This window comes from Dermacentor silvarum, chromosome 3 (assembly GCF_013339745.2).
Source record: "Dermacentor silvarum isolate Dsil-2018 chromosome 3, BIME_Dsil_1.4, whole genome shotgun sequence".
NCBI lineage: Eukaryota > Metazoa > Arthropoda > Arachnida > Ixodida > Ixodidae > Dermacentor > Dermacentor silvarum.
In genome coordinates, this window is record NC_051156.1 from 20,107,747 (window position 1) to 20,128,643 (window position 20,897).

The 20,897-nt window shown below is 45.0% G+C and overlaps 1 protein-coding gene and 1 non-coding gene across 2 annotated transcripts in view; one reads left to right on the plus strand and one right to left on the minus strand.

Annotated features, from left to right (window-relative positions):
* The window catches only part of LOC119445365 (39S ribosomal protein L18, mitochondrial), a 47,758-nt gene that overhangs the window by 16,795 nt on the left and 10,066 nt on the right, over positions 1–20,897 (minus strand). Inside the window, exon 2 of the mRNA XM_037709672.2 lies at positions 17,367–17,601. Within this exon, the coding sequence (XP_037565600.1) occupies positions 17,367–17,601 (235 nt within the window). The remainder of the gene's footprint in view (positions 1–17,366; positions 17,602–20,897) is intronic.
* Positions 2,752–2,824, plus strand: Trnar-acg (transfer RNA arginine (anticodon ACG)). The gene has a single exon. It is a non-coding gene; the product is annotated as a tRNA-Arg (tRNA).

Here is a 20,897-nt window from a genome sequence, read left to right on the forward strand (position 1 = left end):
CCAAAATTAGTCACAAAGACATTCGAACACCCACCACGCAGCTGAACAAGACCTCTGGCCATACAGATCCCTTTTTCGAGTAAGAGGCCAATGTTACTGTCTGCAATTCCTTCATAGTCGCTGAATACGTTGCTTCTTACGGCGACAGCTATGCTGGATCTTGGGGGTATCGTGACGTCGTCTATAATCTCGAGCGCATCAAATTGTTCTTCACACTCGAACATAGCGATGCGTGCTTCGTTGAGAACGACACACAAGATTCCTGCAAGTTGATTACTGCACCGTTCGCTTGCAAAAAGTCCACTCCAATAATTAAATCCCTCGAGCATCCTGACAGGACAATGAAAGTAGCGACGTATTTGAAGCCACGTATGCCAATTCTAGAAGTGCACCTGCCCACCGGGTCGATAAGGTGTCCTCCGGCTGTTCGAATTTGCCGTCCTCTCCAAGCAGTCAGCACTTTCTTCAGTCTTCTGGCAAGTTCTTTACTCATAACTGAATGGTCTGCGCCTGTGTCTAATAAAGCAGTAATTTCGTCGCCGTCTACAACCACACACAAATCGGAAGTAACGTCACTGTTTCCGCAACTGCTCTCGCGTCTGTCGTTACATTTCGGATGCAGCGCTGGAGGCTCTGTTCTTGCGTCGACAGCGGCCTTACCTCCACAGGTCGCCGGTATTAGGTTTCCCAACGCGGGCTTTGGGAACTTCGCCTCGGGGAGCTGGAGGATAGACGTGAACTCTGTGATCGATACCGCAGTGGTACTGTTGACCGAGGTTGGTGTTGCTGTGAAGTATGAGGGCTTTGGCGCATTGACAAATACTCCCGGATTTCAAAAGGGCGTTCGCCGTTTCTTGGACAAGGAGCGTTTATGGAAAAACCCCGAAGTCCCGCTCTGCGGTACTCGCATATCCGGTAGAGATGACCAGCTTCGCCGCAGTTGTAGCACAGTGGGATTCTATCAGGAGTGCGCCATATGTCAGCCTTCCGCAATCTCGTCTCAGGCGGAGGCGGCGTGAACTGAGGTTCGGGTACATGGGTAGGTGCCGTGACGAAAGTACGTCCAGGCGTTCCTCTGAGTACCTCGACGTACGATACTCTCAGCCGTACCATTGGTGGTGCTTGTGGCTGTGCTTGTGGGTGCTGTTCGCGAACTGCTTGTCTCACTTCTTCACGAACCACTTCTGCCAATGAAGAGACCGCTGCAGGGCCATTGTTCAGCTGTTGCCTCTGGAGCTCTTCTCGAACCACAGACGTTACGAGTTATTGTAAGACATCGACGCCGTTCCCAAACACCGTTGATATGGCGTCCACAGATGCGACATTCATATCGCGGTTGTAGAGCCTCGCTCGCTGTCGGAGTGTCCTCTCCATAGTTGTCGCTTCGGCGTGGAATTCGGCAACGGTGTGTGGCAGGCTTCAAACCAAACCGGCAAAAAGCTCCTGCTTCACACCGCGCATCAGATGCCGAAGCTTCTTGTCCTCGCTCATGCTCGGATCGGCCCGGCGAAATAAGCGGGACATATCTTCAACATACATTGCCACGCTTTCGTTGTTTCGTTGGCTTCTTGCTTGCAAAGCGTCTTCAGCTCTTTCTCTGCGGTCTGTGCTCGAATACGTAGCCAGCAGCTTCCGTCGGAAGTCATCCCACGACCAGAGGGCAGCTTCATGGTTTTCAAACCACGTTTGTGCAGAGTCTTGCAACGCGAAATAAACATTGCGGCGCTTCCGGCCTTCGTTCCATCCATTGTAGTACGCCACACGCTCAAAGCCTTCTAACCAGTCCTCGGCGTCTTCAAAAGTGTCGACGTGGAAAGGCTTAGGTGTCATCAGCTGATCAACGACGACGTGGGTTGAGGCAGTCTGGGATGTCATTTCGGTATTGGCTGCTGCTGCTATTCTAGTTGGCTCCGGCAAAAAAGAAAACTCGAGTCGCTCACCACGTAGGCGACGGCTCGTGCGCTGGTGGACAGGCGTGAGCTCGTTGGGTCCGAGGTGGCGTGGCTCCGGGCTGCTTTCTTCAACTCGAATGGGGCTGGAAATCATACCCCGCACCTCCACCAGAATTGTAACGAATGATACAAGAACTTCTGAGATAACTATTTATTGGGGGCGAACTTGTGCCCGGCAAGTAAATAAATTAAATAGCTGCAGCATTCCAAGCAGGATATCAAGAAGCCTTCTTTTCCACGAGCGGCGCTTCACTTCCTCTTCTTTTTGACAACGGTCACATATATCCGAGTGCGTGTGGCCAATGCACGTGCCATTACGGCTTCGTCTTTGTTGTTCTTACTAATACGCCGTTGTCCTCTTGGAGGGCGCACGAACCTGCGCGCGTTACTTAAAGACGGTTTTTGTCTTGCGTCAATATTAGTGTTGTAAAGTGGCACACTGTTTCTACCCTGCTGAATTCTGTAGGGATCGTCCGATACCAGCTTCCTTACAATTTGAATAAAGTTCCATGTCGATCTTGGAATTTTGCTGTTGATCAAATTTGTTTTGCACGTCGAGCAAAGTATAAACATGCTGACTTTTTCTTCTGTGAATATGTAGTTTTAAGCAGGAGAGTCTGTTGTTAGCACAACCAACTCTGGTTAGCACAACTTGCACTGCAACATTGTTTCAGCTTTAGTGCAGCGACTTCATTATTTATTAGCACCCTCAACAAATCACATCACTGCGTACCAGGGCATCTGCGCGTGAGAAGGATGAAATAATTCGCCGGGGGGCTCCGGTGCACACAGGCGCAATGGGCTTGTGGCGCAACGGGTAACGCGTCTGACTACGGATCAGAAAATTCCAGGTTCGAATCCTGGCAAGCTCGCTTATCGCTGTCATTTTTTTTTAGCATTAAAGTTTGGGCGAGATACTAGCGCAGAACATGAACCCATAGCCTCAGCGTTTTTAAAAATGAATGACGAGCAAATAACAGAGATCGCAAACAACATAGAGAAGAAAATTGAGGATTTTCCTACAGCAGTCTGGGAATATAAGGAACTGGTGGTCGTTATGCAGAATGAAATAAGGCGGACACGGCAAAACAATTGTTGGATTGGAAAGAGGAAACCACGTAAGTGGTGGAACAAGGAAATTAAACAAGCTATAGAAGAGCGTAAAGAGGCATCTAGGGTTCATCGAGAAGCCAAAAAGTTAGGATTACAAGAAGAAGAGGTGCTCCTTAGATGGAATACATACCGAGAAAAGAAAAGGGTTGCGGGTGAGCTCGTGCAAGAGAAAATTAAACGCGCAAGTGAACGTTGGGTGCATAACATTCACAAAAGAGACAAAGGCGCTCCAAAAAGATTCTGGAACCATATAAAAGCACTCGGAGCTCTAACTAAAAACTCTCAAACGGCTATAAGGGATGAAGACGGTAACATCTACGAAGGAGATGATGCGATGCGGTACATCACAGACGTTATTAGGGATAACTTCAGCACGAGAAAAAGCGTAGTTCAGACAACAGATACAGCAACAGCAGAGAGGCCAGAGAGGTCAAAATTTACCATAGAAACCTTTTATTGGAAAAAGGCCGCAGAAAATGTCTCTAACAACACGGCAGCAGGACCCGATGAAATCCCAATACAGCTAATGAAAAACCTCGGTCCAAAAAGCAAGGCACTGCTGACTAATGCCATAAAGCAAGTGATTAGAACTAAGAAAATTCCCGTTGGATGGCGTGAAAGCAAGATGAATCTCATCTACAAAGGCAAAGGAGATAAGGATGAGACGAGCTCGTACAGGCCAGTTACAGTAACGTCGGTGATATATAGAATGGCAATGCAAGCCATAAAATTAGAACTGTCAAAATGGGTGGAGAAAAACGATGTATTGGGGGAACTACAGAATGGGTCCAGGCCAGGCAGATGCTTAGAAGACAATATGTTTGTACTAACTCGGTGCATAGAGATTTCAGTAGCTCAGAAAAGACCTTTATGGATAGCATTTCTAGATATTAAAGGAGCTTATGACAACGTAGACAGGGAATTGTTGTGAGATATTCTTCAATACGAAGGCATAGATGACGATTTCGTGGAGCTGCTGAGGGAGATATATAGAGACAACCAAGTACAAGTGGTATGGGAAGGTAGAAAAGGAAATGAAATGGTGGGAATTCACCAAGGATTGAAGCAAGGATGCCCTCTGTCACCATTGTTGTTCACGCTTTACGTCAAGGGTATAGAAAGATGACTGGAAAACAGCGAATTAGGTTTTGATTTATCCTACATGCGTAATGGACAAATGGTGCAACAGAAGGTCCCCCGACTGATGTACGCAGACGACATTGTGCTACTATCAGACAATAAAAAAGATTGACAGATACTTGCGAATATCTGTGGGAATGCAGCGACAAATCTAGGCCTTAAGTTTAGCACAGAGAAATCAGGAATTATGATCTTTAATGAACACACGAGTAACTTCGTGGTGTCAATTCAACAGCAAGAAATACCCATAGTGTAGCAATACAAGTACCTCGGCGTACACATAAACGAAGGAAAGAATTACTCAAACAACCACCAAGATAATCTGAAAATAAAGAGGAAGCGGAATGCAGCAATAATGAAACACAGAGCACTGTGGGGCCCCAATAAGTATGAGGTGGTGCGTGGAATCTGGAAAGGAGTAATGGTGCCAGCGCTAACATTCGCAAATGCCATTATATGCTTAAAATCGGATATATTGGCGGGTTTGGAAGTTAACCAAAGATCAGTAGGCCGGTTGGCTGTGGGAGCCCACGGTAATACCACAAATGAGGCAGTGCAGGGTGACATGGGTTGGGCCTCTTTTGAAGTCAGAGAAGCACAGAGCAAAATTAGTTTTGAAGAAAGGCTCAGGATCATGGATGAAAATAAATGGGCGGCTAAAGTGCACAAGTATCTCTACATGAAAAGCGTGGACACAGAATGGAGGAAGAGGTCAAGGAAGTTGGCAACCAAGTACAGGATAATCGAAACTGCAAATAGACAACCAGGAGTGATCAGAAAGAAAGTGAGAGAAATAGAGACCGTGAATTGGATGCAAAGAATGGAAACAAAAAGGACAATGGAGATTTACAAGAATGAGAAGAAAGAAATTAGAAGGAAAAATCTGTACGATAACACAAAGGGCAGTGCCTTGCTATTTGAGGCTCGAGCCGGTTGCCTAAGGACGAAAACATATCGGAACAAATATTCGGAACTAGATGAGACATGTGCATGCTGCAGTAAAGATCCAGAAACCACTCAGCACATCTGATGGAATGCGACGGGATCCACCCAGCGAGAACCGTAGGTAACGTGCAACTCCCAGAAGCGCTTGGTTTCAAAGTGGAAGGAAACAAACAGATCAGCCGTAGAGATCAGCAAGAGACGATTTGAGTACTGGTGGAAAAAAAGCAGGGAAAAGATGGATACGACCTGATCTCTTAAAATCATAGGCAGCGGCACAAGGTAAATTTTTGAAAAAGAAAAATAATAATGAGAGGCATACAAAAATGCTAGATAAAGAACATGTATAGTATACCTGATTAAATCAGGCAGGCTAGGTGACTATTTGTCGCCGCCCCGTTTCAAAGGGGATGCCAATAAATCATCATCAGCAGCAGCAGCAATTTCATAAGGATTCCAGAAATTTATAAAAATACTTCTAAATTGAAATTTGTAGTCTATTTGTGTAACAAAAAAAATTACCTTTGCAGAAACTATATTCACAAACTCAACAACTGTATCTTACTGTGTCAACTGTAGCTGTAAGATAGCAGACAACGCAGCGCGAACAGCGGATGCCTTGCAACTTGCTTCCCGCAAGAACCTGAGACGATGCGGGAGGTGAAAAACGTGGGCGCAAGACGTCTTTTTTTTCCCTTTGTTGAGGAGGCAATGACACATGAGGTTTTGTGAGCAGAGAGGCGGGGAGCATGGGCTCGAAAAACCTGAGATGGTGCGGGAGAAGCAAAAAAAAATGTACCAGCCACTGTAACAAACGCTAAAGTGCGCCTTTTTTTTTTCTGTTGCAGGGGCAACAACACATCCCGTTTTTCTTGCTTTCTCAGTTGTCCACGTGCTGTCACCCATATCACGCCTCTCCATCTTGTTTTTCTTCTTGGTAATTTATTGTGTTGGAAGTGCATTCCAGCGTTTGTGTTGTCATGAGCTCAACTCTTCTTATGGCGAAGAAGCGGAAGCAGTTTTCTTTGAGTGAGAAAGTTGACATGCTTTGCAAAATAGAAGAAGGGAAAAAAGCCGTCGTGGCCAAAGAACATGGAGTGGTGCGGTCGACGATTGCCACTATTGTCAAATATAAAGAAAAGATCTTCAAGCACCAGCACGAATCTCAGCTTGCCCCATCAAGACTGTGGCTGTGCCATTTTCAAAATATTGACGCAGCATTGCTGACTTGGTTTAAGGACGTGAGAGCACAGAATGTGCCCGTGCCAGGCCCAATGCTAGAGGTCACTAGTCAGGCATTCCAGCCTTTAGCCCCGGCTTCCTCCTTTGTACAAAACTTCACTAGCTTCGAAGCGTCTTCTGGCTGGCTACACCATTTTCGCCAACTAAACCTGGCAGACTGTGTCTGGCGAGAAGGCAGCAGATAAGGCAGCAGCAGCCACGTGGAGGGAGGAAAGTCTTAAATGGTCAAGGCTGAGGCAGACAAGACGGTCTGTTTTTATCAGCTGCTTCCAGACAAGACGATGCATTTTAAGGGACAACAGTGCCGTAGGAAACCGAAACTTCGAGTCACCGTTCTGTATTGCTGCAGTGATCAGGAGGTATGTGAAGCCGCGCTGCACGAAGAACGTAGTGTCGCTGCCGTGCGAGTATCGGGTGAACCAGCGTGCCTGCATGACCCGCGAGCTGTTTTCCGAGTGGCTGCTGACGGTAAACGAAAAGATGAGGAAGGAGGGGCGGCACATTTTCATGATTGTTGGCAATTGCGCCGAGCAATTGCGTCTGGAGTACCTGCTGCAGAATTGCACATCTGTACTCCAGCCACTAGACCAAGGGATAAAGAGCATCAAGTCGCACTTTCAGAAGCACCTTGTTCAGCGGCTGCTTATATACCTGTGCCTGCAGCACTCGACAGCCAAAAACGGCTGACAGGTGGTGGAAATGTTTACAGGCACATGGTGGAGCGTCACGTCTACCACCATTCAAAACTGCCGACGAGAACAGATGGCCAACCACAAAGCGATGAACCGGCAGCAGAGGGCAGTTTGAGTGAGGTCTGGAGCAGCTGACCCTGGATCCCTCAGTCACATTTGACGACTATGTCCAGTGTGACGAGGAGACGTGGACATCAGCGGAGCTGACCACAGATGACATTCTGCAGAGTGTACAGAGCAGGGTGACTCAGGATGAGGAAGGCAGCAATGACGACATGGACAACGATTTCACGGACCATGACGGTGCTGTCGTAGCTCTCAAAGATCGCACATTTATAGGGAAAAGCAGCACAGTGACTGAAGCAGTCCATAAGAATGTGGATGGTCTAGAATTGTTCATGCTGCAGAGTTTGTGCTGCACCCACGAGAAAATGATCTCGGACTACTTCAAATAAACGAGCATTGTCTGACAATCACGTGTGCATTTTTGTGAGAAACGAGTTCAAGGACATACCATTGCAACGGTAGGACGTTTGCATTACTGAAATGCTATTGTTATGGTTAATTTTGGGGATTTTACTTAAACACCGTTCAGAATAACGTACATTTTTCCACAGTCCCCTGAACTTCGTTACACCGAGATTTCACTGTAGCAGGGCTTAAAGAAATAGCAGTACCATTCCGCAAGCGAACTTTTCAGAAAGTGAGTTTTAGCTGTTTTAGAAAGTGAATTTTAGCCCCCAAGGCTCCGTGCTTGGGCCCCTCCTCTTTTTGTTGTTTATAAATGATATATCACATGATATACCTGTAAAAGTCAAATTATATGCGAATGACTGCATCCTATACTCGGAAGTAGAAAACCATACAGAACAGATTCATTTAAACGATGCATTTCAAAAGGTCATTCGTTGGTGCGATAAATGGCAGATGTCAGTTAATTTTAAAAAGACTGTTTTCATGAAAATTTCTCACAAACGTGACCCTCTTCATTTTGCATATTCAGCCAATAATGTTTTTTTGCAGGAGGTACAACACTACAAGTACCTTGGTCTTTGGATTTCGAATGACCTTAACTGGACGAGACATATTAACACTGTAATAAGCTCGTGCAATTACAAACTATTTTATCTTAGACGAGCTCTCAAGCTCTCCACTCCCGCCGTTCGCCTTATTGCATTTAAGGCAATTGTTCAACCTACTTTAGATTATGCATTAATAATTTGGTACCCTCACACTAGAAAAAATATCAACAAAATGGAAAAAATTCGAAAGAGCTGTTAGATTTATTTATAACAGTTTCGGCCGTTCTTCAATAAGATGTTTATTAGCAAAAGCCAACCTCCCAACACCTACACAAAGAAATAAAGTATTGAGATTGAAATTTTTCTTTCAGTTAGTTAAAGGTTATTTTAAGTTAGACTTATCACGTATACTTCATTTCTCCATAGGATATGCCACAAGGCAGAGGCATGCCTTTACAATAACCCCATTCTCCACCCGTAATAACACATTCAAGTATTCGTTTTTCCCTAGGACAATTACAGAATGGAATAATCTTAGTAACCAAGTTGTTTCACAGTCATACTTGAACCTTTTTGCTGCACAGCTCCAGTAGTGAGTGTCTGAATTCTATTGCATGTGATCCTGCTGTTTATTTCAATCACTGTAGCGATTCACCACTCGTGATCAGCTTGAATGTAGCGCTGATTTCATTATATGCCCTTATGCCTGTTTATTGCAAACCGTTGTCTTGTCTGAAAGCATGTACTCACCTTAACTGTCTTATATTTATTTGTTTTGCCGATTTGTACATTTAGCAAATGTATACCCACCCAGCTAAAACCCTATGTTAGGGTTGCAGTATTCATAAATAAATAAATAAATAAATAAAATAAATAGCATGGCATGATTGCGTAGTTTACATGTGGGACTCTATTCAATTATGTTTAAAACTTTGCATACACGGCGTATATAAGTGATTTCATCTATTCACCAAGCTTTACGTGTATGTCTGAAATGTGCAAGAGGCAGCGCAATGACAGCCGGGAGCGAGTTGTATTTGTATTTTCCATGTCTGCTGATCTGCAGTGAAATTGGTGCAAGCCTGTCGTCCATGGCCTCCGAGACCTCCCTATCTCGCAAGCCTATTGCTGACGCACCTATCTCTCAACTGCGCCGATCGGTGGTGCTGCCATTACGGATGTTTCTCTCGTTAGGCCTCGACACATTCAAAACAAGAAGCAATCTCAAAAACTCCGTAAGGTTATCCATAATACTCTGTCGTTGAAGCACCCTGACACGAAGCAAAAGCGGCTTAGTGCACAGTCATTTGCTACGAACGAAGTGAATTCTACAAGAGCAACACCAAATTCAGTTCAACACAGGCCGCCGGGACCACCACCATGTTTTATATAAACTAAGTAAACTATGCAAGGACAGTAACGTTAAATCTGAGAAATAGTGTGCATACGCTAATCGCTGTGGGTCGTTCAGCGTTCTGCACATGTGCATTTCGATCCAGCTATTCCGCTATGCCCTCTATTATGCTAAACAAGCTAAACTAAAACTGTCTAATACTGAGTAGCATGTTAGAAAGAGAATGACACGGTGTGCAGGTATTATTACTAGGACTGTGGTAGAAAGAACCTACTGCGATACGTTCACCACTCGTAAGCATCACCTAAAACCAGACAACACACTCAGATCTATTCACAAGCAGAAAAACGACCCCATGTGTGTCGCAGTCACACCTGTATGCATGGGCCTGTAACGTGATCACTGCTTGCCTCGTGGCATTTAGTTTAATTTGCGCCCCATTAGTTAATTTTTTTTCGACTGTGTCGCCACGACCGATTCTTCCTTTGACGTTCGCCTTGCTTGCCTCCACACATGTCGTTTAAATTTATGGTGCTCCCTATTTCTCTCATTTCCAGCTCAAGGCAACAGTGCAAGATTCTGGCCTAGGGCCAAATGCTATGCCAATATTTAAGTGAAACTTCACCCATTTTCTTCATGTTCCTATGCATTCAAGTGCCACCTGCCCATGTGATTTATATTTTGATGTGAAATGATATTTCTGATGCAATCTCAAGTTTACATGCATAGCATAAAGGTTCATAAGAGCAGCATAACTGCGTCTTTGGTGCAATGCTGCTAGTTTCTGCAGGTTTCCATTGAGGTCTCTAATTTATGTTGTTAGTTCAGTGCTTGTGGCGTTTGTTTTCAATTGTTGTGTCTTTGTCTTCCCTGTGCTGCTGCCTTCAAACCAAATAGCTCAACAGTGTTTATTGGGGGGCAAATAATGCAGACATTTGCTAATAATTTCAGATAAACTGACCATTCCGCAACCTAAACACATTAACGTATATATTAAAAAATACTGGTCCAAGAACATACCCCTGGAGAACACCCAAGCATACATCTAGAAATGGGTCATTATACATCTAAAGATGCGTAATGACCCAGCTTATAATTTCAGACCGTAAACCTTTCGCCTTTTTTTTTTGGACTTCAAGTGTACCACCTTGTCAAATGCTTTAGAGAAGTCTAGAAGAATTACATGAATTTGGCTGCCTTTATCAAGCACCTTGGCAAATTCATTAACTGTAGCTGTAGTCGACGCCATGTTGCACACTAGTTATTACATAGGAAGTCGTTTATGTACTTAATATATGATGAAATGATCAATTTCACAAGATGTGTGACTTCGCACAAGAAGCATTGGCATCTATGGGTGATAGCACTACTTGCACAGTGGCAAGCATTGGTACTGTGCCAGGAAAGCCATTGCTTGCAGAGATGTCGATGTGTTTGGTCATGCAAAAGCGATCGTACCGACAAAAGTTATTGACTGAGAATACCGCTCCAGAGTGCCTGCCTCCCAAGAAACAGATTTTGAACTGTGAGTGAGCAAATATTTGCTTCGCTATATTCGATATTGAGTTGGTGATGATGATTTGTAGGTTTTTCTGGCACAAGGACCACGTGATATTGTGTTGGATCTTGTACATTCGGTTTCGCTATAGCCGTCGGTTAGTCTAATGAAATAAGTATGGCCAACGAAATTTTGCATGTAGCTAGCTATCCATCATTATTGGCGGTTCTGCAAAGTGTTGACCGATGGACCTACATGTTTCTAAAGTGAGAAATTGTGCATATGACATGAGCAAGTGTGCGTGACGACAACGGCGATGGCATGACCCCTTTGGCAAGAAATTGTGACAACCTGTTCCTCGATTGCGACTTGGGGCCAACAATGAAGGCTATATGGAGCAAGATGGAGTGCTCTCGCTTTTATGAGCAACTATGGTGATGTGCGATGTGACCGATGCAAAGGACAGTTGGTAAAAATGTACCTATCATATTTTCCGGATTATAAGTGACGCCTCCACTTTTCACGAGTTTAGAAGAAAAGGCAGTACATAAGTTGCAATGATATAATGAAACAATGCACCCATTCATGAAATTCCGAGCTTACCCGTTTCAGGGCACTAAATTTCTGAAAACGAAATTTTTATAAGCCACAAGTTCTACAAGAACAGCTCTTCAACCAACCAACCAGTAAACCAATATATCACTTCACTTGAAGCCATCTAAGGAGACGTCCTTCAGCATAGTGTTTAAAACTGCAGCCATTTTGGCCAGCAGTATTACGGATAACCATTGGCGGCTTATAAACAGCTCTCACGTGAAGTCATAGGCACTGCTTTTGCGGCGTGCTCTGGACAAACACGCGATCACAATACGCCTGAACCAGCCTGAACAAACACACACAAAAGGCAAAATGGCAACCAAAATCCAGGAGCACTGCGAGTTCTCACTCGGATAACTGGTGACGATTATAACCAAGTAGTGCTTTTAGTAATGGGTAAGAAAAGGGAAGCGCAGTCGAGGACGGCAGAAAACTAGGTGGGGTGATGAAGTTAGGAAATTTGCAGGTGCAAGCTGGAATCAGCTAGCACAAGACAGGGGTAATTGGAGATCACAGGGAGAGGCCTTCGTCCTGCAGTGGACATAAATATAGGCTGATGATGATGATATCTTGAGCACCACAACGTAACAGTAACAAATTATCGCACCCTTTAGCTATTTATTGCATCAGTGACGTAGGTCTATTTTTAAAAGGAAAGCTAAACTCTAACAACAGCAAACTATAGCGTGACGTCCAATCAACAAGGCCCGTACTTATATCTGCTACGCTACTGCTGCTGCCACGCTACCTACACAGCTAGCCCTAGGCGCTAACACCTGAACCAATGGTCACTTCTTTCTATTGCTTTCAAAATGCTATAACGCACTGTTTAAAAAACACACATGTTGGTCGCGCTAGTACGCATAATTTTATATACGTAGAAAATTTTACTATTGCACCGTAATATAAGATGTCTTGGCAAAAATTTTGAAAAAAAAAAAAGAATGCAGACTTATACACTGGAAAATACGGCATATATTGAGTTGCACGTTAAAGATGGTCGTAACTATTCCAGAGCAGCCAGCCCACTACAGCGTCCCTCATTATTAATCTACATAGCAGTTACAGGATGGTAAACCCTGTGATTTGATTTGAATTATTTGTGCGCTCCATTCCTGCATCTGTAGCATCCATTTTCAAAGAAATTGTTGCTATGCTACATGAATGCTACATGATGTATGCACCAATTACCGTATTTACTTGAATCTAGACCGACCCCGATTCTACGCCGACCCCCGAAAGTCCTAAGCCAGAAAAAAAATAAGGTTACCTCGAATGTAGGCCAAACAAAAAAAGCAAAGACAGCGTTCACAAAATGAAAACAGCATTTATTAAATCTGAATGGGCGGAGCTCATTCAACATTGTCGTTGCTGCTAGCCTCGTCACTATGTTCCCCGTCGCATCATCTTTAAACAGTGAACTATCTTCGGTACCATCAAGCGCATTAGATATGCTGCCCTTTTTAAAGGAGCGCACGATCAAAGTACCTGGGATGTCGTCCCACGCTGCAGCTACCCAGCCCGCCAGCTGCGATAGCAATGCTAATATGATGCGGCCCGTTGCCATTAGCATGTGGTCTTCGTCAGTCAACCAGGTCGTGTAATACAGTGCAGTCCACTTATAACGATATCGAGAAAAACGAGAAATCCGATCGTTATAACCGATCATCGCTATATCTAAAAAAAAATGCCGATATACCTTTGCAGTCCCGAAACCGAAACTGCCACTTGCGATAAAAAAATTTACGTAGAAAGTAGGCCGTGAAAAATTAAGCTTTTATTTATACCCCTAAATAGCGTCTCAATCGTTAGGCAGGCTGAAATAGAAATCTGCACTTGCTTTTGCAGAAGTTTCGGATTCACAACCGCCTTGCATTGCGTCCATCTGCTGCGCGAACACTAGCGGCTATAATTTATTGTGCATGAATTCAATGAGCGATTCGATCGACGACGTTGCACTTTGCTTGAACCTCGGGGTCGGTATCAAAGACGGGCCATTGTCAATCCCGTCGTCACCGCTGCTACTGTTGTCGCCTCCATCGCACAATGCTGCCGTCTGTCGCAACAACGATCGCGCCGTCGGAGTTCTTTTCGCAGAACGAAGCAGCACTATTTACACTCAGAAGCTCCTCCATCGAAGCACCACCTATTACATTGTCAGTAGCGACGTGCTCCCAGAGTTCGGCCACCACCGTGTTTGTTTCGCCCATGGGGGTTTCGTCGTGGCACACGAAGCCCGCCTTTTCCATTGATCGGCATGGAAACTGCTTCTAGCCTTCATGATCGTGGCGCTCCCGGTTTTCATAGTCGTCAATATCATCCACTGCGCGAGCTCGTACTTCGAGTCTTGCAAAATCTGCAGCTTCGTCTTGAGAGACGCATTTGTCGGTGCACCTGCCGCTGCTTCCGCTGTGCATTTCCGCGCTCGCTGAGAGGGAGATTGTGAAGGGACTACTAAGTGGTTCGTTTGGAAAAGGAAAGGTTGGCGCTATCTTCTGCAGCCCTTGCGAGAGCACAGCTCAGCGCCAAGTAAAGGGAGCGTAGGCAGCGCAGGCGCCGCTTGCTTATCGCTTTCTCCCCCCTCTTGCAAAATCAGGTTCGTCGCACACCTGCCGCGGCTTCCGTTGAGAGGGAGCGCGGCAGGGAGCGCAGGCGCCCCTCGCCAGAGGAGGCGTTGCCTTCGCTTATCGCCTTCCTTCCGCCATCTCCTCGCGCGACCACCGGTGACGCGGGGGCGAAGCAGCTGGCGCCATCTTGAGCACGCTGCACCAACTTGCGATGCTCTCCGTGGCTTTCGCAATCGGCGCGGCGCGCAAGCGGGATGCGCTGCGCGGTAATGGCGGCAGATACGAACTCGCGTAGGCAAACTTTTCGCCCCATCTCGGTTAAGGGCAACGTAGGAATGCAATTTTCACGATTATTCTGCACGAAAAACGCCGCCCAGAAGCAAAATTTTCAATCGTTATATCCGATATGCGGTGAATAACATATCGTTATATATGGTTTTTTTTCTCATAGCCCTAATGCATAAGTTGATACTCTTAGCTCGACTCATCGTTATAACCGATATATCGTTATATGTGGTATCGTTATATGTGGACTGCACTGTATTTCCGCAGACGATCCTTGAAGGGTTTGTTGATGCAGACATCAAGTGGCTGCAACTGGCCTGTCATGCCGCCCGGTATGACAGCGAGGTCCGCGTTCGCTTGAGCGAGCGCAGCCTTCACGTTGTCAGTCAAGTGTCCACGATAAGAGTCGAGGACAAGGAGCGAGTTCTTCGTCCAAAGGGCTCCTGGAAACTGTCACCACACAATCTTACCCACTCTTCCACCATCGCACCCATCATCCAACCGTTCTCATTTTCCCGCACAATGACATTTCCTGGGAAAGCTTCTCGAGCAGGCAGTGTCTTCCTTTTAAATATCATATAAGGAGGGAGCTTATGTCCATCAGCTGTGCATTACGGTTGCGCGCTATTTCTCGTAGCCCGCAGAGCACACCTTCACCTCCTTGGCACCCTTTTCATTCAGGGTGTACGCCACTGGCATGTCAAAATAAACAGCCGTCTGGTCGGCGTTGCGAATTTGCCCACGGTTGTAGCCTTTCGCTTCTCTCTTTCGCAGCACGTAGCGCTGAAAACCTACCAGCTTTTCTTCAAAATCGCTTGGCAGCTTCTGGGTGAATGAAGTGCGATGTCAGAGGCTGAAGCCGAAGCGCTTCATGAATTTCTGAAGCCAGCCTCAGCTGGCTTGGAAATCCTTTGGCGTTAGGCTTCACTCCCTTGAAAGTTCCCTCGCTTTCGCTTGGAGCACTTCTGTTGTTACTGGAAGGGCAGCTACTCTCTGCATCCGAACAAAGTCTGCCAAAACTGTCTCCAGTTCGTGTTGACGGGCTTTCTTTGGTCCGGTAAATGCCATCCTTGTTGCGGCACAAGCAAAAAGCTTCTGTCGTTGTCCCCTCCAACGACGGATGTTTTTTGCATCGATGCCAAAGTCCTGCCCGGCTTGAACGTTCGACAAAGCTGTGGGAAACGGCACTTTGCCGGGTTTATTGGCACAGAGCGCTAAGCTGTCCTAACATAGCGAATTCAAGGTCACAAGCCCTAACGTGCGCATTCTGCCGGTCGCGAGCTCATCTCTCTCTTCATCCTCTTCGATGCGCCGCGCGAGCACGAATTCCAACAGATGCCTCTGCGGCTATCACAACTTTTCGCTTGAAAGCGGCATTATAGTGGCATCTACTGTTTGGTGCCATCGCGATAACACCCCGCCGCACACCGATACAACACAGGTTAAAATGGCGACGTCGCTCGCGTACGGTTGGCTACTGGGGCGGCTAGTAGTGGCTGGGATACTGACTTTTCTAGATGGCGCAAGCTATGCACCGTATTTAGCAGTTTCAATGAAAAACTGGCGCGTTTATTAAAATCCTCGAATCTAAGCCAACCCTATAGAGTTTGGAATATGTTCATTTGAAAAAAAACTTTAGGCCCTACATTGGAATAAATACGGTATCTCCAAGCGCTAGGCGACATCAGTACCAGAGCATGTATCTGGCCTATTGGGTAGAGCACTAAGCTTTTGTGCTGGGAAACTCAAGTTAAATCACACCATCGCACGTTGGGTAATGTTTTTTATTGAAGAGGCCTGAAACAATGCAAGATAGGAACCTACGTGCCACAGAGTGCCTGGTCCGAGGAAAGGAACGCTTGCCATTAAAAGCAGAGTGAGTGTGAATAAATTGCCATTCTGCTCTTATGACATCGGCTGCGCGTCAAATTTGTGTGTGCATTATTTTCTTACTTCAAACCCATAGAAAGCGCGTCGGTGTGCATTAACATTGAGTAAATACTATAAAAGGTATTGGGTATCTCGAGGACATGGTAAATTGGTGGCTATTTCTTACGTACTCATCATTGCTCAAGAATTGAAGCTGGTTGTAGCACCAAGCATAAATGTCTTTTGGACGCTGTGTGTCTTTTCCTGCAGCAATATATGCAGGATAGGGCCTTGAAATCCTGCAGCACATGCCCAACTTTCCTGTTGTGACCATTGTTACCTCAGGTTAAGAAAATTGACTGTATCTTGCAACAGTAGGATCAAGTGGCTATGTAGCTTGAAGAATGAAGAAGGCATGCGACATGCCAGTCACAGTGCATCACAATGGTTGGGGTTTTCGCAATAGCCAATTTTTACAGTAATTTGTTTTCTTAGTTTCTATGTTGTTTTCTGTGTAACAATATCACACTTGCTATTCCTGCTAATGCAGCTGCTAAAAAATGTTTTCTTATGGCTCGCTCCCTACGATTACATGTGCTCTACAGCTTATTTGCACTTGGTGCTATACATAACTGAGGCCGTGGTATCTCATTTGTGATTGAATTGCTGTCCCTCATTGCTTATCTGCGTGTTCTGCTTCAACGGCTCTACTTTGAAAACCTTTACGCTGTACTACTGCAGTGGCTTCCTGTTGAAAGACGTGCAGATTCAGATGCATGCAACAACACAACGGGACGCTAAAGCGAGAAATATGTTGAGCTGCATCAATAAACTTTTACAATACCAAAAAAAAAAGGCAGCCTTACCTCAAGAGGTAAAAGACTCAAAATAAAGGGCGGCAGGGCCACCTTGAAGTGCCCACACCATTTTGCCATGCCGTCATGGATTTTGGTGGCATATGCTCGAGCTCAGCGCAAAACAACAACAAAAAGAAACATGGAGGTTTGGTCTTTCTTTCAACCTCATACCGCAAAATGAACAAAAACAAGGATTTGAAAGAAGTCCAAGGTTCAATGTGGTAGAGTGCACTCACCCGTAAGGAGGAGGAACCTTGCAAGTCAGTAGAGGGCACCTCTACACACAGGAGGCCAGCCTCAAGGCAGCGCCTGGCCAGCACACTTGCCACAGCTGCAGCAGCACTGCGATCCGTAGCACTGACTAGTTGGCGACGAATGCCCCACTCAGAGCTTGACACCCGCAGCACCACACGGCCGTCAATGTGCACCACAGAGCCGCTCAAACTCTGCCCACTGCTCTCAAACACCAGCCTGCAGCAAGATAACAGGGTCCCAGTTAGTGCCCTCCCAAAGAGGCTTTGAAGTAATTATGTAGATCATGGCACTTTCAGTCCCTTTCTAGTGCATACAGGCTCACCTGTAGCATCACACTTTTCCAAGGGAACATCGCAGTACACCAAACCTTCAAGATTCGAGGCTGCCACACAAGTACAAGCACCATGAAAACCTTACTGCAGTTTTCATCTCTTGCTTCACACTAAAAACCTTTCCACAAAGTTCATTACCACATTCCTTCTCTCCATGCCAGTCACTTTCTAGACAACCATTAGTCATACAGAAAAGGTTGTGCAATGTCAATCCAAATCTTGCAGCGAGTCCCTAGAAAATCGTTCAACTGGAACAATCTTCCCTGTGCCGCAGTTGTTTCATTCTGCTTTAGCTAACATTGTAGACTAAGGAAATTACTTTTTGTATATGACAATGCTACAGAATTGTGATAGCTAATATTGTACACTAAAATGTTGAGTCAAATGTAACCATTCCTCTCCATAATGCCTTTGACTCAGAAGCTATTACGGAAATGAATTAGAACCAAGCAAGACATTGTTTCAATAGCAGAACAATTAAATCTTTGAGGCCATGAAAACTGATAGAGAAGATTGCTGCAGCTTAGTGTGAAATAAAAAATACAATGCTTACACATCACTTCATGACCAAGCCACAATGACCAAGCCACGATGCCAGTTCCCTCCTTTGGAAGTATGGCTTTTTGGGCTAGTTGGTTAGATGCATCAGAGGTGGTCATAGCGCTGGAAGACACGGACAAGAACGAGAGAACCGAACGAGCGCTCGTCCTGTTCTCTCGTTCTTGTCCATGTCTTCTAGCGCTGTGTTCACCTTTGGAAGATATGACCCTCCTTTGGAAGCATCACATTATTCAAGAAGTCACTCGGAGGGTGCTTTGCGAGCACACTCCATTGTGATGCCAGGGTTTGTAGCAGTTCTATACAAAACGTTTCGAGGGCTGTTAAGAGCTTCCAAGGCTCTGGCAAAACATTTTCAAGGACAAAAGCAAAATTATGTCTGAAAGGTTAAATATAAATACAAAACACAGTCGTCAACAATGAGCAGTATTTTTTAAAGCAAAGCCTTGTTTGCCTAGCTTTGCTGGCTGTTTGGTTTCTTGTCTCGGCGGCACAGTGGTCACACTTGTAGAGCACGGACAAGAGAAGAGGCACGACTGGGAGAAGGAAAAACCACACTGTGTCGAAATAGGTGGCAAGTGGCTTGGCACGCACCCACTTCAACTGTCAGAGAGAGGGAGCACCAGTTGCAATCCAAAAAGGTGATTGGGGCGAGAGAAAAGGCCAAGCATTGCAGAACATGGCTCAATGAGAAGCAAAGCAGCACTGATCGCAAGCGTGAAGCAGGGCAGTATAGTAGTTGGTACGTACACATACCATAGGATGTACAGCTAAACTGATGTTTGGATGTGGAAAGTGTGAGAGTTGTGACTTCGAAGGCACTTTGACATTGAAAAACAAGTGCGACCTTGTAAAAACACTGCAATGGCATTGAAATGATACGCAAGCATGTGTTTATAATGTGTGCAAAAGATGAGTGCAACATCCATAAAATATTTTTCAAGCAGCACTCTCAAAGGCAGTTAAGAAATCACGCTGAAATGACGTTGATAAGGCACACGAACAGTATGTGAAAAAAGTATTTATAAATGGGAAACATAATATGAATTCAAACACTGCGGTGGATCTGCAATTTTTTACACACATTAAGAGGCTACATGAAACAGGTCTGACGAGTGGCTCACAACTAATAACCATCTTGACAGTTCCCAACAACCATTATTGAGCAGCTAGGTGAATTTGCTTGACATGCAGATGTTACAATAAAGAAATTTGATACACCCAGCCTTCATAGAATTCAAGTGCTTTCAATGCCTCGGAAATGCCATTTTGAAATGTGAGGGCTACAGAGAAGCACAAGAAAACACAGCTTCCTTTTCTGCAGCAGAACAGCAGCAGGTGTTCCTTTGTTGGCTACACTGCCTCACTGGTCACTTGCTTCTCATTTTATTGTGCTTAGTGAAGGCCCTGTAAATCCTTGAAAAGATACTGGCAAGGGCCCTGAAGAGACTTTGCAATAATTTCTGTAAAATCCTGATATCCTGCAATCACTGTGGACGCCACACACAAGCGCAGCTAGACGACAGGCATGCACTCCTGTCTGATGTAGTATATTTGATGAGTAATGTCACCATGCCCAGCCATATTGCTACATGACTTCTGGAAATTTTGCTCAGTGTCATATCATGATAACATGGATTTCAAGAGAACCTTTAGTATAAATTTAAAATACTTTATAATAGTTTCCTAACTTTCCCCCATTTCAAGTCACCAAATCAGTTAATCCCACCCCCATCTGGCTTCACTGTCTCTTGGCTTTGAGTGGTTGTGACTAACAATAAATCGAGCCCCTTGGATCCCCTGATTCTCCTCGTTCGTGCATACTTGCTCTTTATTTATTTATTTACATATAGTGCAACCCAATATAGGGCTGTAGCAGGAGTGGGAACATTATACATTACTATACATTACACATTAAAAACATACATATACACGCAAAAAAAATGAAGAAAGGAAGCGCTTTACATGTTAGCGAAGTGCTTACCGGTGTTAGCTATAAAATCTTTTAGTGATAGTTAACGTATGTTGCTGGGTAGAGAATTCCATAGCTCTATTGTACGTGGAAAAAAACTGTATTAGAATGTCTTAGTACGAGCAAAGACAGGTGTTATGTTCAAGGCGTGGGAGCTATAGGTAGAAGTTGTGTTTGTAAATGTGATGTAGTTACAACTAGAAAGACCAGAGGTGGAGTTATTAATTGCGTATAAAAGTTATTGTGTATGGCAAGTAAGATGTGTGTGGTAGAATTTCTACAGCTTTAAACATATATGTGTCAATTCATCCTTTATAGCACAAAGCGCAGGCCATCAATAAACAATTACTAAAACTATTAATAAAAGTTAGGATGCATGTTAACCAGTAGTGTAAGACATTAAACAGGAGGAGGAATGATGGATTAACACTTGATCAGGACAAGCAAACCTCCTTTCACATGCCTAATCACTCGAATAAGGCAATCAACTGCTCATAATGAGACAAGGACAGAGGCCAACACCAGCACATTTCTCTCCTCCTTATTTACCAGTTCTCAGTCATCTTAAGCTAGAACAAGGCAGACTGATCACGAAACTGCAAAGCACACACAAGAAACGAGGATACAAGGCAAAGTAAACTCACAGGCGC